Source organism: Halichoerus grypus, chromosome 8 (assembly GCF_964656455.1).
Source record: "Halichoerus grypus chromosome 8, mHalGry1.hap1.1, whole genome shotgun sequence".
In the NCBI taxonomy this organism is placed as follows: Eukaryota; Metazoa; Chordata; class Mammalia; order Carnivora; family Phocidae; genus Halichoerus; species Halichoerus grypus.
Window position 1 is genome coordinate 50,368,762 of NC_135719.1, and position 16,510 is coordinate 50,385,271.

Here is a 16,510-nt window from a genome sequence, read left to right on the forward strand (position 1 = left end):
CTGTTCCTATCTTTATGGCTAAGTATAGTTTTTCTTTTTTAAGTGAAGAATGAATAATAAGAAATCATGGGTCTGGATTTTAGTACAAGACAGTTCTGAATTCGGGCCTTAAAAACATTAAACAATAATAAGTTGTCATTTTACTAGATCAGTTCTTGTATTGATTTTGGAGGGATGAGCTGCCTCAAGTACTCACTGTTATGGTGAAATTTGATCTGGATAATGAAAAGTAGGAATAGAATCCCTTGGGACATTTCTGTCATAGATACTGTTTTAATGTTTGTCTTAAAATTATTGTAACTCCACAAGGGAAATTTATTTGATGGCAAACTCATTTGAATATATTTTAAGTTAGCCTAGTAAAGAGAATATATACGGATAGTGTTATAATTTATGTTTTCAATGTAAAATTAGTTTGCTTCATTGTCTTACTGCAATGCAATAGAAATGAGAAAGATTGAGACTCCTGAATACCAGATAAGACACAAGTACTAATGATTTTGTCTTTAGGAGGGCCAGAACTGATTGATCCCGCTGGCGTGCCGTTACCTCAGCCAGCCCAGTCCTGGGTGTGGCTTGTGGATCTGGAAAGGACAATTGCTCTCCTTATTGGGCGGTGTCTTGGTGGTATGCTGCTGGGCTCCCCTGTGTCTCCAGAGGAACAGGACACTGCATATTGGATGAAAACACCACTTTTTAGTGATGGTGTAGAAATGGACACCCCTCAGTTAGGTAATGTGCTTCTCTACAGTGTTTAAAATACATGCTTGTGTTTGTATCTTCTTTGGAGATTTCTCTTATTCTGGGTTTGCTGAATAGAGAACTGATAGCAAACAAGTGAAACATTAGCTGGGTGGGGGATCTGAGATTGTGACTTGGAGCCCTTAGAAGTTAAATCCTGCAGCACTGTGTAGTGAGAAGAGCCTCCAAACTAGGGCAGTGTAGGTCTGGTCCCACCCTGTCATTATTTATCACTCATTTTTGGCAAGTCATTTAACTTATAAGAGTGGGAATACGCTTGATTCCTTGTTTTCTGGGGCTTGGAAGTTACGAAAGTGCTTCATAGAATGTAAAGCTCTGTAACGTTACCAGGACTTGTCAGTGTTCAGTTTTCAAACACCTCCCAGATGTGAGTGGCAATCTCTTCTCCTCCCAGCCTATCCTACTTTCATGCTGGTGTTACCTTGTACGTTTCCACATTTTTTCCTCCCCATTTATGGTGCCTTTGGGGTTTCTCTTTCCTGCCTCATCTCCCATTTGTCTTCTTTGCTGGTAGGCTATCTCTCAGACTGTCTGAACATGAAGATTTCTCCAGTTCCTGAACAGGTGATCTGGTTGTTTTAGGACTGGCCCTTTAATCTCTCTGGGCCTATAATTTTGATCCATAAAATAAGGAGCTGATTAGATAGCCTGTGTGGTCTTATTGACTTAAAATTCATTGTTCCTCTGATGGGAGAAAGAGACTCCGAGAGAGAGTGCCTAAGAAGAAAGTCCAAGAGAAATCTTATTCTAAGAGAATCTCAATTGAGAGGGAGAAGAAAAATTGAAACCAAGACAAAAATCGCATATTCTGCTTTGGGTTTGGAGGGTTGGGGAGTGGGAATGAGAAGAACTACTGAAGATTTTCCTCCTTTTCCAAATAGAGAGTATATATTCATCATTTCATTTATGAACGAGACAGTGATTCTGGCTGTGGTTGTTGAATGCTAGACTGGTACTTAAGATACAGTTGTATCAAGAAAAGTAAAATGGTTTTTCAGGGAATGTTTCACATTATAAACATGGTTCCAGTGCTGTCAGTGTTTAGTTCTGTGATAGTTGAAATGTCCTCTTGAGGACAAAAGTATCTTTATCTCTACCTTCCTCATATTTCTATTATATTTACTTTAGTGAATTAATTGGCCTTTAGTATGAATAAATTTCAGTTTTAATGTTATCTTTCAGTTTTTAAAATTATAAAATCATGAAGCTATTAAAATATTACATTTTAGGTTTAAATACTTGCATGTATTAGGAAAAGGGTATTGTCCTTTGTAAAATTGTAAATACAGGATAATTCAGTTATATTATGGGTTAAATTGACTTTTGGTATTAACCCCCAAACCTATCATTTAGCTATTTTTTTTGTAACGGAAAATGAATTCTGAATGCCAAAATGTCCCATTAAAAAGTTAGGAATCACTTGAACAAATGTAAATATCAGTAGAGAAACTGTTCATGGTATCTTTGCTCTCTCTTGAGTCATACTTAACTGATTATTTTCCCTTAAGTCTAGAAAAAAGAAAAAGTTTTTGTCTAGTCTCTTTCCCAGTGGTCCCATGTTTCTCAGTGAGGACATCATTCCATTTTGAACAAAAGAGTTCTCCAGACCTGTGCTACACACATAGGACATGTAGCTTCCCTGGCGCCTGTCTACCAGCATGCCAGAACTCCTCCCTGGGGGTTACATTTGGTCACACATCCTTCTGGAGGAGATTTAAGGGGTGGTGATATTACTTCTCATTGAGAAGTGTTAAAGGACTTTACCTTTGTACATCTACTTAAAATGGTTTGAAATGTATTATTAAATATGGATTAAATAAAAGTGATAAGATTTTATTTGTAGCACCAAAATTGTTCAGGCTTAAAATCGGCTCTTGAATAATTATTTTTAGATAAATGTATGAGTTGCCTGTTAGAAGTAGCTCTTTCAGGCAACGAAGAACAGAAGCCTTTTGATTACAAACTACGGCCTGAAATTGCTGTGTATGTAGACTTGGCATTGGGTTGTTCAAAAGAGCCTGCGAGAAGCCTTTGGATCAGCATGCAGGATTATGCTGTTAGTAAAGGTAAGATGAAGAGGACAAAGTTGGTAAATATGGAGATAGCTTATAATATTGACTAATATATATGTAATATATGTAAATCAAAAGTAACAGGGATCACTCTATTACTTTTTTTATAGAAAAAAGTATTTTACAAATAACATTAAACAAATTTCTTTTTCCTCTTTGTGTAAAATACTCTTAAGTATATATCCCACTTTAAGCAAACCTACCGTGCAAGATTTATATAAAAGACAAATCCAGAGGCAAACATTTTACTGAAAGAGTCCCTGCAGTACAAATGAGTCTGGTTTAAGAGTCTGTTTAATGAATCTCTTCCCTTTGCAAGTCCTGGGGTAAGAACTAGAGGGATGTATATGTAGAAGTCTAAGCTCTAGGCCTGGTCATTTTCCTTCTCTGTAAAACACTTGCTTCCTACAGAGTGCTGGTGAAGCTATCAATTTGAAATAAGATAAACTATGAAGTACAGTAGTAAAGTGCTATGCAAGTATGTAGTGGTATTTCAGTTTCCAATATTAATTGATTAATAAAATAAACTTTACAAGTTTTCAAAAGATCACCTGATTTCTTTTTAGTTCCCATGTTTTTAACAGTGACCTTGATTGTTCAGAATCCCGTATATGTAAGTTGTCTTTCTCCATGGTATTTTTTCTTGTCATATTTTTAGTTTCCACCTCTTTCTTTGAATTGTCTTCCTCCTGTGATAAAAATGGTAAAAGTAGATACATTTTTACCTTTTATTGTCTTTTATTTCGTGTAATAAAAATGAAATGAGGTGCATATTGTTCGGATCTTTAAAATAACATTGAGATGTGATACCTTTGAAAGTTTAATTTCATCCAGTTTACCATTCATATATCGTTCATGCGTTCTATATTGTGTTGACTTCAAGCAGAAGTAGAAAAGTATGGTAATGGAGGAGGAAAAAAATGTACTTTCTAAGTTGTATTCTCTGATATTCTCTCATACTTGCATTCATTTGCTTGGAATGTGCAGTTAGGTTTTCTTTTATATCATCTTGTTAATTGCAGTTAGAACCTTAAAAAGCTAGATATAAACATAAAATGAATTAAAAACTCATTTTATGGCTCCATTTCCTGAATTGCTTATATACTGCAGCTTAGACTATACCTAGAATAGTGGAAACATTCTGTAGTGCTAGATATGATATGACCATAACTTTAATGAAGGAAAGAACCCATTACTTTAAAAATTGTATAGGAGTATAATCTACTAATGTGGAAACACAGCAGAGGGCCTTACTTTCGTTTACATTTTAAATTGAGTATTAGCTTCCTTGAAATGGGTCATGTTTGATGTTAGGTCATAGCAGCTGTCAGAATAGCAAGCATTCCCTTGGAACAGATGATTTCTCATGAACCTAATGTGGAAAAATTTTTATGTAATATAGTCTATCATTTTAAGATTCTCTGTGGCCTATAAATTTTCTTAAAATCAGGCATGTTTATATTGTCAGGGTTTTTGTTTTGTTTTGTTTTGCCTGTAAAATAGGTAGGTCTGAATTTAGTTTTTTTCCCTAAGCATACAGAAATGACTGGAAAACCAAGATGTAAAATTTTATCTCTTGAGATAGGAGTTTTAAGAAGGTATTAAGAACAAATAAACTTAACTTGGGGCTTGATATTTTCCATGAGTGTTTTTTGTTTGTTTGGTTTTATTTTTAAGTAGCATGGTAAATCTGTCAAATTAACAAGAGTTTAGCAGACAATAAACCTCCCACCCCCATTTGGAATCTACCAAATGTACTACATTTTTAAAATACAGTACTAGTATGCCAGCATGGAATTAAAGAAAACAGCTGCCTAGTGCTCATCATCTAATGCTGTGATTTTAGTTTTCTATTGCATGTACTCATGTGTGTCCAAATGTTTCATTTCTTACCCCATGCATTTCATTTTATTAATGGTATTCACAATATCTAATTCATGGCTTCAAATACCAGATATGTCCTCTCTTGACTAGTTTACTCAATATCTCCACGAGGATGCTTAAAAGACAGTACTCAAAACCATACTTCTGATTTCAGCTCCTTGTTTTCCAAAAGTATTCTTCCTGTCTCAGTAAATGCCAACCACATTCTAAGTACATTTCTAGTCAACTTTGACTTCTCTCGTATTCGCACATCTGATCAGTCAACAAATCCTGTCAGCTCTGCCTTTCAAACGCATTTGGAATCTGACCATTTCTCACTATCTCCGCTGTTACTGCTTTGGTCTGAGCCATCATCATTTCTCACCTGAATTACTGCAATACTGCTGTTCCTGTCTAGTTCACCACTCAGCAGTCAGAGTCTGCCTTTTAAAACACGAGTCAGATCATATTGTATCTCTGTTCAAAGCCTTCTAATGGTGCTTCCCATTTCCCTCAGAGTAAAATCTAAAGGACTTGCAGTGCCTCCAAGGCCCTGTATGATCTGGTCTCCAGCCAACTTTCTAATGTCTCCTGCCACTTGTGCATGCACGCCTTGTTCCAGCCACAGTAGCCTCCTTGAACCTGACCTCCTTGAACCTGCCTCAGGGCCTCTACACTAGTTTTTTCTGTATGGCACCTTACCTAACTTTGTCTACATCTCTGCTCACTTGTACCTTATCCAAGACCTTTGCAAACCAGCCTATATAAAATAGTAATCCCACACTGCTTTATTTTTCTCTGTAGCACTTTTCTGTCGTATTAATTTTTGTATTTATTAGTGCCCCTCTCCCCCAGCTAGAAAATAAACTCTGTGAGATCAGGGACTTAGTTTTGTTAACTGCTGTATCCCCAGCACAAGGAACAATATCTGGTATCTAGTAGGTGCATTTGTTAAATAATGTTTAGGAAAATGATACTATTCAGATGTTGGATTACTAAAAAAAATTACTCTGAACTGTTTTCTGAGCCCTTTTAAATGTCAATGCATCATTTTTGTTTTCAGATTGGGACAGTGCAACTTTAAGTAATGAGTCACTCTTGGACACTGTGTCTAGATTTGTTCTTGCAGCACTTCTGAAACACACAAATTTACTTAGCCAAGCATGTGGAGAAAGCCGGCAAGTAACTTAAAACTATCCTCAGACAAACATTTGCTCTCATGATGTTAGAAATTAGGTAACTTTTCTATTTTGGTTCTTTATTTAGATATCAACCTGGTAAAAGCTTATCAGAAGTGTACCGTTGTGTGTACAAAGTTCGAAGTCGTTTACTTGCTTGCAAGAACCTTGAACTTATTCAGACCAGGTCATCATCACGAGACAGATGGGTAAAGTTGGAAATCAGTTAATTTCTGTTTTTCTGCAAGCTGTGAGAGAGAGCTACCATATTGGTTTATGCGAGGAAAAAAAATGTGCTTTGATTATTGCAGATGTTCAATAAATATTGAGTACATACTTCTTTATATAGTTAAAAACTTGGATGAGTAAAAGATTTGGGGTTTATTTAACCCACATTTATCAAGTGATATGGCTGCTAAGAAAGTTTGTATATTCATAGGCTGTATAAGTAATAACAAATTGCATTGCGCAAAGCATATGAAATATTATTCCTTTATTTTATGCTGATTAGACCATATTTGAATTATCCTGTTTAACTTGGAACATTAACAAAAGCTGCCTTGGATTGCTGAAAGGTCTAAAAGTCACATTATATAAGAAGTGGAAGTGTCAAAAATGTTTAGCCTAGGGAAATGAAAGAGGGAGTCACTTGATAGCTGCCTTAAAAATGAAGCTTCCCTGTAGCAGAGGAAATAAGTGAGTTTCTTGTTCCAGAGGGCATAGGTAGCACCTAAGGGTCACAATTGAATGGAGAATCACTGTTAGCTGAATATAAGGAAGAGAACCTTCTCCTAATTAGAGTTGTCCACCACTGGTGGTTAAGATTGAAACTTTTTCTTAAGACTGCTCCAAAAGTGGGACGCCTGAGTGGTTCAGTCAGTTAAGTCCGATTCTTGGTATCAGCTCAGGTCTTGATCTCAGGGTCATGAGATTGAGCCCAGCATAGGGCTTCACACAGGGCATGGAGCCTGCTTGGCATTCTCTCTCTCTCTCCCCCCCCACCCCCCTCTGCCCCTCACCCTGCATGTGCTCTCGCGCATGCTCTCTCTCTCTCTAGAAAAACAAAGAAAAAAAGGAATGCTCCAGAAGTTTTTCTTGCAACAGAAGTAGGTGATTTCTAAAGTGCTTGGTAATCCTGATAACATGATCCTGTAATTATAAGCCTGGATTATACATCACCTTCAGAAATGCTTACTTTAAAACTTTATACATTAGATGCTTTGTACTCTGTTATTGAGATCTTAGATTTTAAAAACCAAAGTCTATCTCTGTATTAGTATTATAGTGTTCTTTTGGCATGCACTGATTTAATATTTGAGGATCTATTTGTTAGTGACCTTGAAAGTCCATGAAATGTATTAATTTGCCATTTTGTTGTGGCCCAGATTTGAAACTTCGTATTATGGGGATAGGTGACTTACACGTTGTATGAGTCTGACTGACTGCTCAGTATCCCCATCTGTATGAAATTCTTAAGTTATTTACTGGCTGTCAATCACAAAATAACTTTTTTTTTTTTTAATTTTATTTTTTTATTTGTCAGAGAGAGAGAGCACAGCAGAGAGACCGGCAGGCAGAGGGAGAAGCAGGCTCCCTGCTGAGCAAGGAGTCCGATGCGGGACTCGATCCCAGGACCCTGAGATCATGACCTGAGCTGAAGGCAGACGCTTAACCAGCTGAGCCACCCAGGCGTCCCAATCACAAAATAACTTTTATTATGCATTAAATAAAATTTTTCACTTGTACTTTATACTAAAATTTGTGGGGGAGACGATATATACTATTATGGTATTCGTGAGGCTCTTAATATCTGTTGCAAGGATTCTGTCCTCTAGATGACTGCTAGGTAGCTTAACCACTGTGGGAAATAATACTAATTTCTAATTTTTTATTTTTCAGGGGAAAACAAAGTAAAGAAAAAATTTTTAAATTAAAAAAAAAACAATACTGTTTGTATAACTGAAATTTGCTAAGAGAGAGAGCTTAAATATTCTCACCAAAAAAAAAAAAAAAAGTTAAATACTGTTTTAAATTAGAATTGTTAAACATTTATACAGAGTAATAATAACATATACAGCCTGAGGGAGACTGGATGGTATAAAAATTCATGTTCTTAAATTACCTTTTATGCTTGGTTTTACAGTCAACTCATTTTAAGTTGTAGCTCTGTAGGAGTTTATAGCTGAATAGCAATATAAATTTGAATCAACTTATAACATGACATTCTAATCAAATATTGAAGATAGGAGGGCATATAGGTGTCTCTGTACATATTTTGTGTACATACATTCTTTCTAACCTTTTCAGACTTATCCAGTGTATCTTTTGGGTTTTTGTAGTAAAATTCATATGTTATTGATATTAGCAGTATTTTCCATGATAAAGAAGTCAAGGTTTTAATAAAATTTTCTGAGTTTTTGAAAAAAATATTCAGTGTAGCTTTTATTGTTTCTTTAAGGTCTCGGAAAACCAAGACTCTGCAGATGTTGATCCTCAGGAGCATTCATTTACCCGGACCATTGATGAAGAAGCTGAAATGGAAGAACAGGCTGAGCGAGACCGGGAGGAGGGGCATCCCGAGCCAGAGGATGAAGAAGAAGAACGGGAACATGAAGTGATGACAGCCGGCAGTGAGTACACCCTTCTTACTTCACAGATACACATTGTGGCATTCTTCATGTCAGGGGAACTGACTGGAGAAGAGAAAAGCAAAAATTTCTCTATGGGTTTTCTAAAAGGATCTAATATTCTACTGGTGATCTCAATTTACATTAGCTAATGTTTCAGCTCTTAAAACTGTGCTAGTTCCATTTTGAAGCTATTGGATTGCATGTTTGGGGCTGAAAAGCTCTGAAAGCAGGCTTTTAGAAATAGTAACTGTTCCACTGAGTCTTATGCATGACATGATGCCCATGAGTGATTGGATATTGTCATTCAGAGTTTGTTTTCGAGGGTACCAGTTTGTCCATAGGCCTGGCCAACCTCTGTGTGGTGAGGAAGAGAGGCCCTTTCTGCACTTACTAGGAGAGCCTAGTTATTTTTTATATGTTACACTTTTAAAATTATAAATTTCACCCACTGACTACAGCCATGGTCAGTAGAGAGCAAGAATATACATGAGAATACTATTGGCTGGGTGAATAACACTTTTAATACTTGTATATTCCAAGGCAACAGATAATTTTTAAAGGTAATCATTTAGATGTTTAAAAGGAAATATCAGTGCTTTTAAACACTTGTTAGTATCTTTTGAGTGATTTGGCTATTTCAAGTTAAAATGTTTATTCACTTTGTAGACTAAAATATTATGGCTAGCTGTGCATTTGGTATTAGGATTGTCTGTATATGTCAATTTGATACTTATTTTATTATCAATTTATTTGTGTTCTGCATACTTCTAAAAATGATTTGGAGGTGGCCCCAAACCAAAAACCATTAAAAAAAAAACAAAAAAAAAACCAGAGGAAAAAGGGGATTGGAGATGGGGAGGGAGAATAATTATATTTTAAAAACCTAGGCTGAAGGAACTTTTGCAGTTAAACTTAAAACTTAGTTTAGAAATTCTGGAAAGCGGGTGCCTGGGTGGCTCAGTTGGTTAAGCGACTGCCTTCGGCTCAGGTCATGATCCTGGAGTCCCAGGATCGAGTCCCGCATCAGGCTCCCTGCTCGGCAGGGAGTCTGCTTCTCCCTCTGACCCTCCCCCCTCTCATGCTCTCTGTCTCTCATTCTCTCTCTCTCAAATAAATAAATAAAATCTTAAAAAAAAAAAAAAAAGAAAAGAAATTCTGGAAAGCAAAGTCCAAAGGGGAAAACACAGTAACAAAATATAACCCTCAGTTATAGTAAAAGAAAGCATAATAGTCGTCCAGGGAGTAGTAATTTTTAAACCAGCTATGGTTTCTGAGCACCTGTATTACCTGCTGGGCACTGGGTGAAATGCTTCTCATAGATTAGCTGATAATCCTCACAAGAGTCTAATGAGATGCACACTAGTCCTTACCCTTTCTTAAAGGTGGGCAAACTGAGGTGTAAGGAGGCAAAATTATGTGCCTAGGGCCACCATTAGTAGCAGCTGGAATTAGAGTGAGATATGCCCAAAATTCCAGTGACCATTCTCTTAATTACTTTAACTGATTTCCAGCTTTGTACTCTTGAGTTTGTTGCTGTGATTTTTGCAGAAAATGAGAGACTTTAAACAGCATATGAAAACATTGCTATAATAATTCTATAAAATATACATATAAAATCCATTTTTAAAGTGTGTACTTCGGTATTAAGAGATGAATCTAGTATTTTACCAACTTTTCTGCTTGGATTCCCAATAAGAATACTGTTTTCACTCAAAATTTGAGCAAAAAATTCATTTCCTATTGTGAAGTATCTACCACTGCATCAGAACCTTATTAAACTCAGTGATTTTACACTTGTGAATTGGGAAGGGCTGGTATCAGACAGACATTCTTGGTGATGCCACTTGACTCTGGAGGCAGTCTTGGCTGTGTATGATAACCATATTCAGTTTCAGCAAAGAACTTTAGTGGTTGTACTTTTTTTAATGTGTTTGAGATACAGCAAAGTGTAGATGTCAGGAATTATATAGACTTTAGAAGGGGAAAGGGGGCTTTTCATAACTAATGCAACTTAAATTTTTGTTTCTTTTGTAACCTGACATTTGCCGTACCAAGGTTACGAACATCTCAGAACTAATGCAGTTATTTTTATCTAACCCCGTAGTTTTGAGACTTTAGTGGACCTCAAAATCAGCTAGAAGATCTGTTAAAACACAGATTGCTGGCCCCATGCCTATAGTTTCTGATTCAGAAAGTCTGGGATGAGCCCAGTAATTTGCATTTCTAACAAGTACCCAGATAACGTTGATGCTTCTGGTCTGGGGCCACACTTTGGAAAGCACTGATCTAACTAATTAATAAGAGTAGAAATAGAATAAATCAAATCTAAATTCTGTAAAGTCATAGGTATTTCCTTTTGTAAGTTTTGGTGAAGTTTAATATTTTACATGTATTTAATATAATTTTAACTTAGTAACTATCTGTATTTAATGTCTAAAAAGTAATTTTTCCCTCTTTCAATAAGTTTTGATCCAAACTTTATGACTATTTTTATTGTTATTTTCTTTGCTCTTCTCTCCCCATGTGTTAAGACCTTGTTTTTGTGTTGCATGTTACAGAAATCTTTCAGTGTTTCCTCTCAGCCCGTGAAGTAGCTCGTAGCCGAGATCGAGATAGAATGAACAGTGGGGCAGGGTCTGGGGCTCGAGCTGATGATCCACCTCCTCAGTCTCAGCAAGAGCGAAGGGTCAGCACAGACCTTCCTGAGGGTCAGGATGTATACACTGCTGCCTGCAACTCTGTGATCCATCGGTGTGCCCTGTTAATATTAGGAGTAAGTCCTGTGATTGATGAGCTTCAGAAGCGAAAGGAAGAAGGACAGTTGCAGCAGCCTTCAACAAGTGCCTCTGAAGGGGGTGGACTTATGACCAGGTGGGACTGACTAGAAACTTAAAATATTACTCTACCCCCTTTGTTACTTTATGCATTGAAATACTTTATTCTCGAAGATGTGGTGGTCTTCTGAAATTAATACAGACACAGAGGAGGAAATACAAATTGAGTAGGGTGAAATAACGTATTAATGTATTAAATTAATGTAAAGAGTGATGCTGATTCAGCCTGGAACATACATTTCTGATTAAACGAGGCACAATTTTTCATACATATAAACAACAGCAGTTGACAAACATATGAAGTTATTTGCAGCATCTCTGTACTGTAGTGGCATGCAAATTATTTTGGTGTAATTATAAAGGGCTTTGTGCTTACGCAAGAGTCAGGATTTCCCATTGACAGATACAGTTACTCCTCACTGTATGTGTGTATTATCTCTATGCTGCTAGTTCCATTCAATTTTATGTTCACTAACAATCCCAAATTGAAAAACTTTTCTTTGTGCATGTGAGACAGGAGTGAAAGTCTTACTGCAGAGAGCCGGCTAGTCCACGCAAGTCCAAATTATAGACTGATCAAATCAAGGAGTGAATCTGATTTGTCTCAGCCTGAATCAGATGAAGAGGGTTACGCACTGGTAGGTATACCTAGATTCAGTAAAGAGGGATTTTTGTTTTCAGGGTATAGATACATAAGACTTTGGTGACAGTAAGTAATATATGTTTGTCTTAGACATATAAGAGCTTTTTAAAAAAGAACTTTTCAGGGGCGCCTGGGTGGCTCAGTCAAGTAAGCGTCTGCCTTCGGCTCAGGTCATGATTCTCCGGTCCTGGGATCGAGTCCCACATCGGGCTCCCTTCTCGGCGGGGAGCCTGCTTCTCCCTCTCCCTCTGCCTGCCGCTCTGCCTACTTGTGATCTCTCTCTCTCTCTCTGTGTCAAATAAATAAATAAAATCTTAAAAAATAAAATAAAGTAAAAAAGAACTTTTAAGAGAAATAAGATAACTATATTGCATAGATATTTGCCACCTATATGTTAATGACTCTCAGATTTCTATCTTTAGCTCTGACTTCTTCCTAAACCCCAAATTCATATATCTGACTCTTTGATGGACATTCCACCTGAACAAGTGAGGTTACCCCAATCTTAACGTATCCAAAAATAAATTGATCTTTCTCTTAAATCTTCTTGTCTTATATTCCCTTAGTAGGTGGTATTATTAACTACCCAGGATTCATCCTTTTCTTTTCCTTATTTTCTCATCTTTGCAAACTCCCACACTCCCTATACTTCAGTTAGTCAAGTCTTGAAAATTTTACCCTTAATATATTTCTAATATGTCCTTTCCATCCCTTTTGCCACTGTTCTGTTTCAAACTTTCCTTCTCTTCTGCTTGAACTAGTCCAGAAGCCTCCAAACCTCTTGTTTTGTGCCCATCGTATTCACATATTTCACACGTCTGTTTATATCTCCTCTACTTAAAATCTTTCAGTAGCTCTCAGTTACCTACCCAGAAATCCTCAGGACCTGGACTACAGGCAAGATGGTGATTTACCTAAGAAGTAGGAAGTAAAGTATGCTATAGTGTGACAGGTAAATTATAGTGTGAAAACTGTCTAAGAGATTCCTTCTATTTGAGTAGCTTTGGACTTGGAGTTCATAGCTAGATTTTTAGTTTGACTGTTCCTCTGTCTTGTACGTGAATAAACTATATGTGTTACTTGACTTCTCTGGGCCTTAGTGTTCCAGAGAATTGTGTGATAGGAGATTATTAGTGCCTGTTGTGTTGATGGCAATGTGTGAGACTTGGCTTCTGGCCTTGATTCTACTTCTGAAGACCTGTGAGACTGTGGTCATGTCACACGACAGCTTGAACAGAAACTCTGGTTTTTTGGACTGAGTGGTCCATAAGCTCCATTTTTAGCTCTGAAATTTCTCTGTTGTGTGAATTGAGATGATGGATATGAAAATATTTTTGAAAGGTATAAAGTGCTACATGAACAGAAAGCTGTTGTTTAAAAGAAACTTCTAAGCATAAAAGATTCCTCCTCTAAGGAAAGCTCAACAGTGTCTTTAAGCAGGTTTCATTGTATCATGATGTTTTTGTTTGTTTTCTTCTTTTTATTCTTTATTACCGTTTGTATCTCTGTTCTCGCAGTTCATGTTCCCAGTCTTACAGTCTCTGAGATGTCTCTCTGTTTATTTTTCCAATCTGATCAGTCTCCTTACCTAGTCTCCCTACCCTGTCAAAAATAACACAGATCATGTCACTTCTCTTGTCAGAACTTCCAGTGACTTCACTTTTTCTTAGCTTATAAGCCTTACAAGGGCCTACAAGACTACCTTTGCTGGCCCCACTATCACTCTGATCTCTCCTGTCCTTCATGATTGATGATTCTCCTTCTGCCACACTGGCCTCTTGGCTTTTTTGTGAACATACCATACAACTTCCCCTCAGGGCCTTTACGCAGCTGTTTCTTTCCACTAGAATACTGCTGTCTGCCTGGCTAATTCCCTCACGTCAACTTTTCATTCTGATGTTACTTTTTCAGTGAGGCCAATCCTGACCCCTCTATTTATAATTGCAGTTTGCCCTCCTGTCCACATATTCATTCCCTGTCCACCTTGCCTTGTGGGGTTTGTTTGTGTTTTTGTCTTCTCCCCCACAGGACCTAACGTAATTTACTTATTTATTATGTTGGTTTGTCAGTTTCTGTTAGCCTACACTAGAATATAAGCTCCTTGAGGACAGTAGTTTTGCTGTTTTATTTACTGCTGTGTTGCAAGCACCTGTAGTGCCTGGGACATACTAGGCAGTCACTAAATTGTTTTGTTTTGCTTTGTTTTTAATGGCTGAATTGCCATCTGATCTACTTTGGTAAAATTTCCATGCCCGTTCTGTCTTTTCTACTCTTTAATTCAGGTCTTTGTTACCTTTGCCTGGACTGGTAGTTTTCAAACTGATCTCCCTACTTTTTTTCAGTTCCTCTCCTCAGACATTGTTCCCAGAGTTAGAGCTCTTGAAAATACATGCAGGAACAACACCTTTGCTATCATGCTACCTTCTACTCAAAAAACTCAGTGACTCTGCACTGCCTACCCAGAAATCAGAGATGCTGGAAAATGTTTCCTGCTTGCCTCTGGAGCCAGTTACCCCTGTGGTAATCTGCATTTTTGGCATGGTAGTCTACCTGCCAGACCCTAAACATACCTCTTGAGCTTCTGCTCAAGCACTGTTTGTCTTAAATGTTCTTCTCCTGGACTTTGTTGATGGGGTCCTATCTCTCTCTTAAGAACTGGCCAAAATGTCAACTCTTCCAGAAAGCTTTTCCAAGATAACGTTACTCCAGTTATTTCCGTGGCAGTTTGTTAGTACCTCTAATGAACCACTAATGGGTTGTCTCACGTCGGACTTACTTATGTATTATTAATATTTCTTTCCAGTAGACCTCTTAGAAGATCTTGGTTTATTGTGTTGCCCCAATCTTTTATAATATGCCAAGCATACTGTAAGAGATTGATAATTCATTTCCATTGAAATGAAAAGATAAAAAATGAGGATAGATGTAGTTAGAGCAACATACTTTTAGAAAACAGTGAAATCTGACTGAGTCACAATAGGCTTATGATTTACTATTGATCTTTACCTGGGGCAAGACATTTAACTTTTCTGAGCCCTCGCTTCTTTATCTTTGAAACGGGGAATAAAACTACCTATTATACTGACCTCAGCTGGGTTGCTGTGAAGCACAAATTTGGTAATACAATTTAAAACATTTTGTAAATTATGTTTTCAAAACAGAATAGAAAGATCAGTGGAGGTGGTTTGAATTTCAGATTTAATTGCTAAGATTGTTCATTTAGTTTCCGTACAATTTTTAAAAGATTAATAAACACATTTTTGAAAAGGTTTGCTCTTGATCATCTTTCGTTATGGAATGTTTAGAAAAATAGTGTTGTAAGAGGTAGGAAAGTCTAGAACCAGAGCAGATTATTCTTTTGCAGATGAAAGGAAACCTGGCTAAGGCTTCAGTTTTAGAGAGCCTGGTATAGATGAAGAGGAGCAAGCAGTGGGGGCAGTTTGGGTTTTTCCAGTTAAAATATATTATCCTTCTGTCTGAGGTTATTTAGGATTATCTTCATATCCTTGATATCTAGTAGTATTTCATTTATTCTGAATTGTGAATGAATGAAATGCTTTCTTAAAATAACTGAAGTTAACCAGATTAATGCTAAGTCTTTATCCTTCTTTTATTTATTTTTTTAAAAGATTTATTTTATTTTAGAAAGAGAGTGAGTGAGCATGAGTGGGTGGGGCAGAGGGAGAGGGAGAAAGAATCTCAAGCAGACTCTGCACTCAGTGTGGAAGCCGGTACAGGGCTCAATCTCATGACCTAAGATCATGACCTAAGCGAAAACCAAGAGTCAGACTGGGCCACCCAGGCGCCCCATCTTTATCCTTCTTTTATAAAAAGTGTTACATGATACATAAATCTTCTTCTCTGGCTTAGTAAACAGAAAAACCTCAGCAAACAGTTAATTAAACCTCAGTTTAACTGATTGACAGTTGTCATACTTACCAACATTTTGTACTACAGTCTCTTAATCTATTCCTTCTCCCCCTTATTTCACAGAGGATTTGTTTTAGTGTAGAAAAATAATTTATCCAGGTATAAATTAGATTAATGAATTAGGGCTGAAAGAAGCTGAGAGATAAAGCCCTGGGTAAGATTTGCATACCTCAGCATATATCCTGTGATGTCCTGCTGAAGGTGAGCCACCAAACAGGAAAAGCATGATTCACGTGATTCAGTGTCTAAAAGATATATATATACAAACCAATTGTTCAAGGGAAACACAGATAATTCTGGTTCTGAGGCCTGAGATAAAACTCTTCCATGAGCCTTCATGACAGAGGTACTACTGTGTGATAAAAATGTTTATTGCATGATACAGTGATATCTTTAGGAAATACTGTGACATTTGGTGTTTTGTCCAGTGCCAAATGGCCTGACACTATACTTATTTTTGGTGGGTATGTGTGTGTAAGACAGAATATGTTTATCCACAATGTAGGTGCATGTGTCTGTGTGTAACCAGGTAACAATTTTCTACAGTGGCATTTCCTAAATGAGTCTATTTGGTCATTTCTGCAACCTTTCTTCTTTG

General features: G+C 37.0%; 1 protein-coding gene across 14 annotated transcripts in view; it reads left to right on the plus strand.

The window, feature by feature from the left end:
* The window catches only part of HERC1 (HECT and RLD domain containing E3 ubiquitin protein ligase family member 1), a 188,747-nt gene that overhangs the window by 81,134 nt on the left and 91,103 nt on the right, over window positions 1-16,510 (plus strand). For 12 of the 14 annotated variants that reach the window (XM_078079228.1, XM_078079231.1, XM_078079238.1 and 9 more), the window contains exons 18-24: window positions 511-732; window positions 2,655-2,828; window positions 5,761-5,875; window positions 5,964-6,084; window positions 8,334-8,505; window positions 11,037-11,376; window positions 11,857-11,977. In XM_078079228.1, coding sequence (XP_077935354.1) covers window positions 511-732; window positions 2,655-2,828; window positions 5,761-5,875; window positions 5,964-6,084; window positions 8,334-8,505; window positions 11,037-11,376; window positions 11,857-11,977 — 1,265 coding nt within the window. The remainder of the gene's footprint in view (window positions 1-510; window positions 733-2,654; window positions 2,829-5,760; window positions 5,876-5,963; window positions 6,085-8,333; window positions 8,506-11,036; window positions 11,377-11,856; window positions 11,978-16,510) is intronic. The other 2 variants (XM_078079237.1, XM_078079241.1) reach the window with 1 other exon arrangement.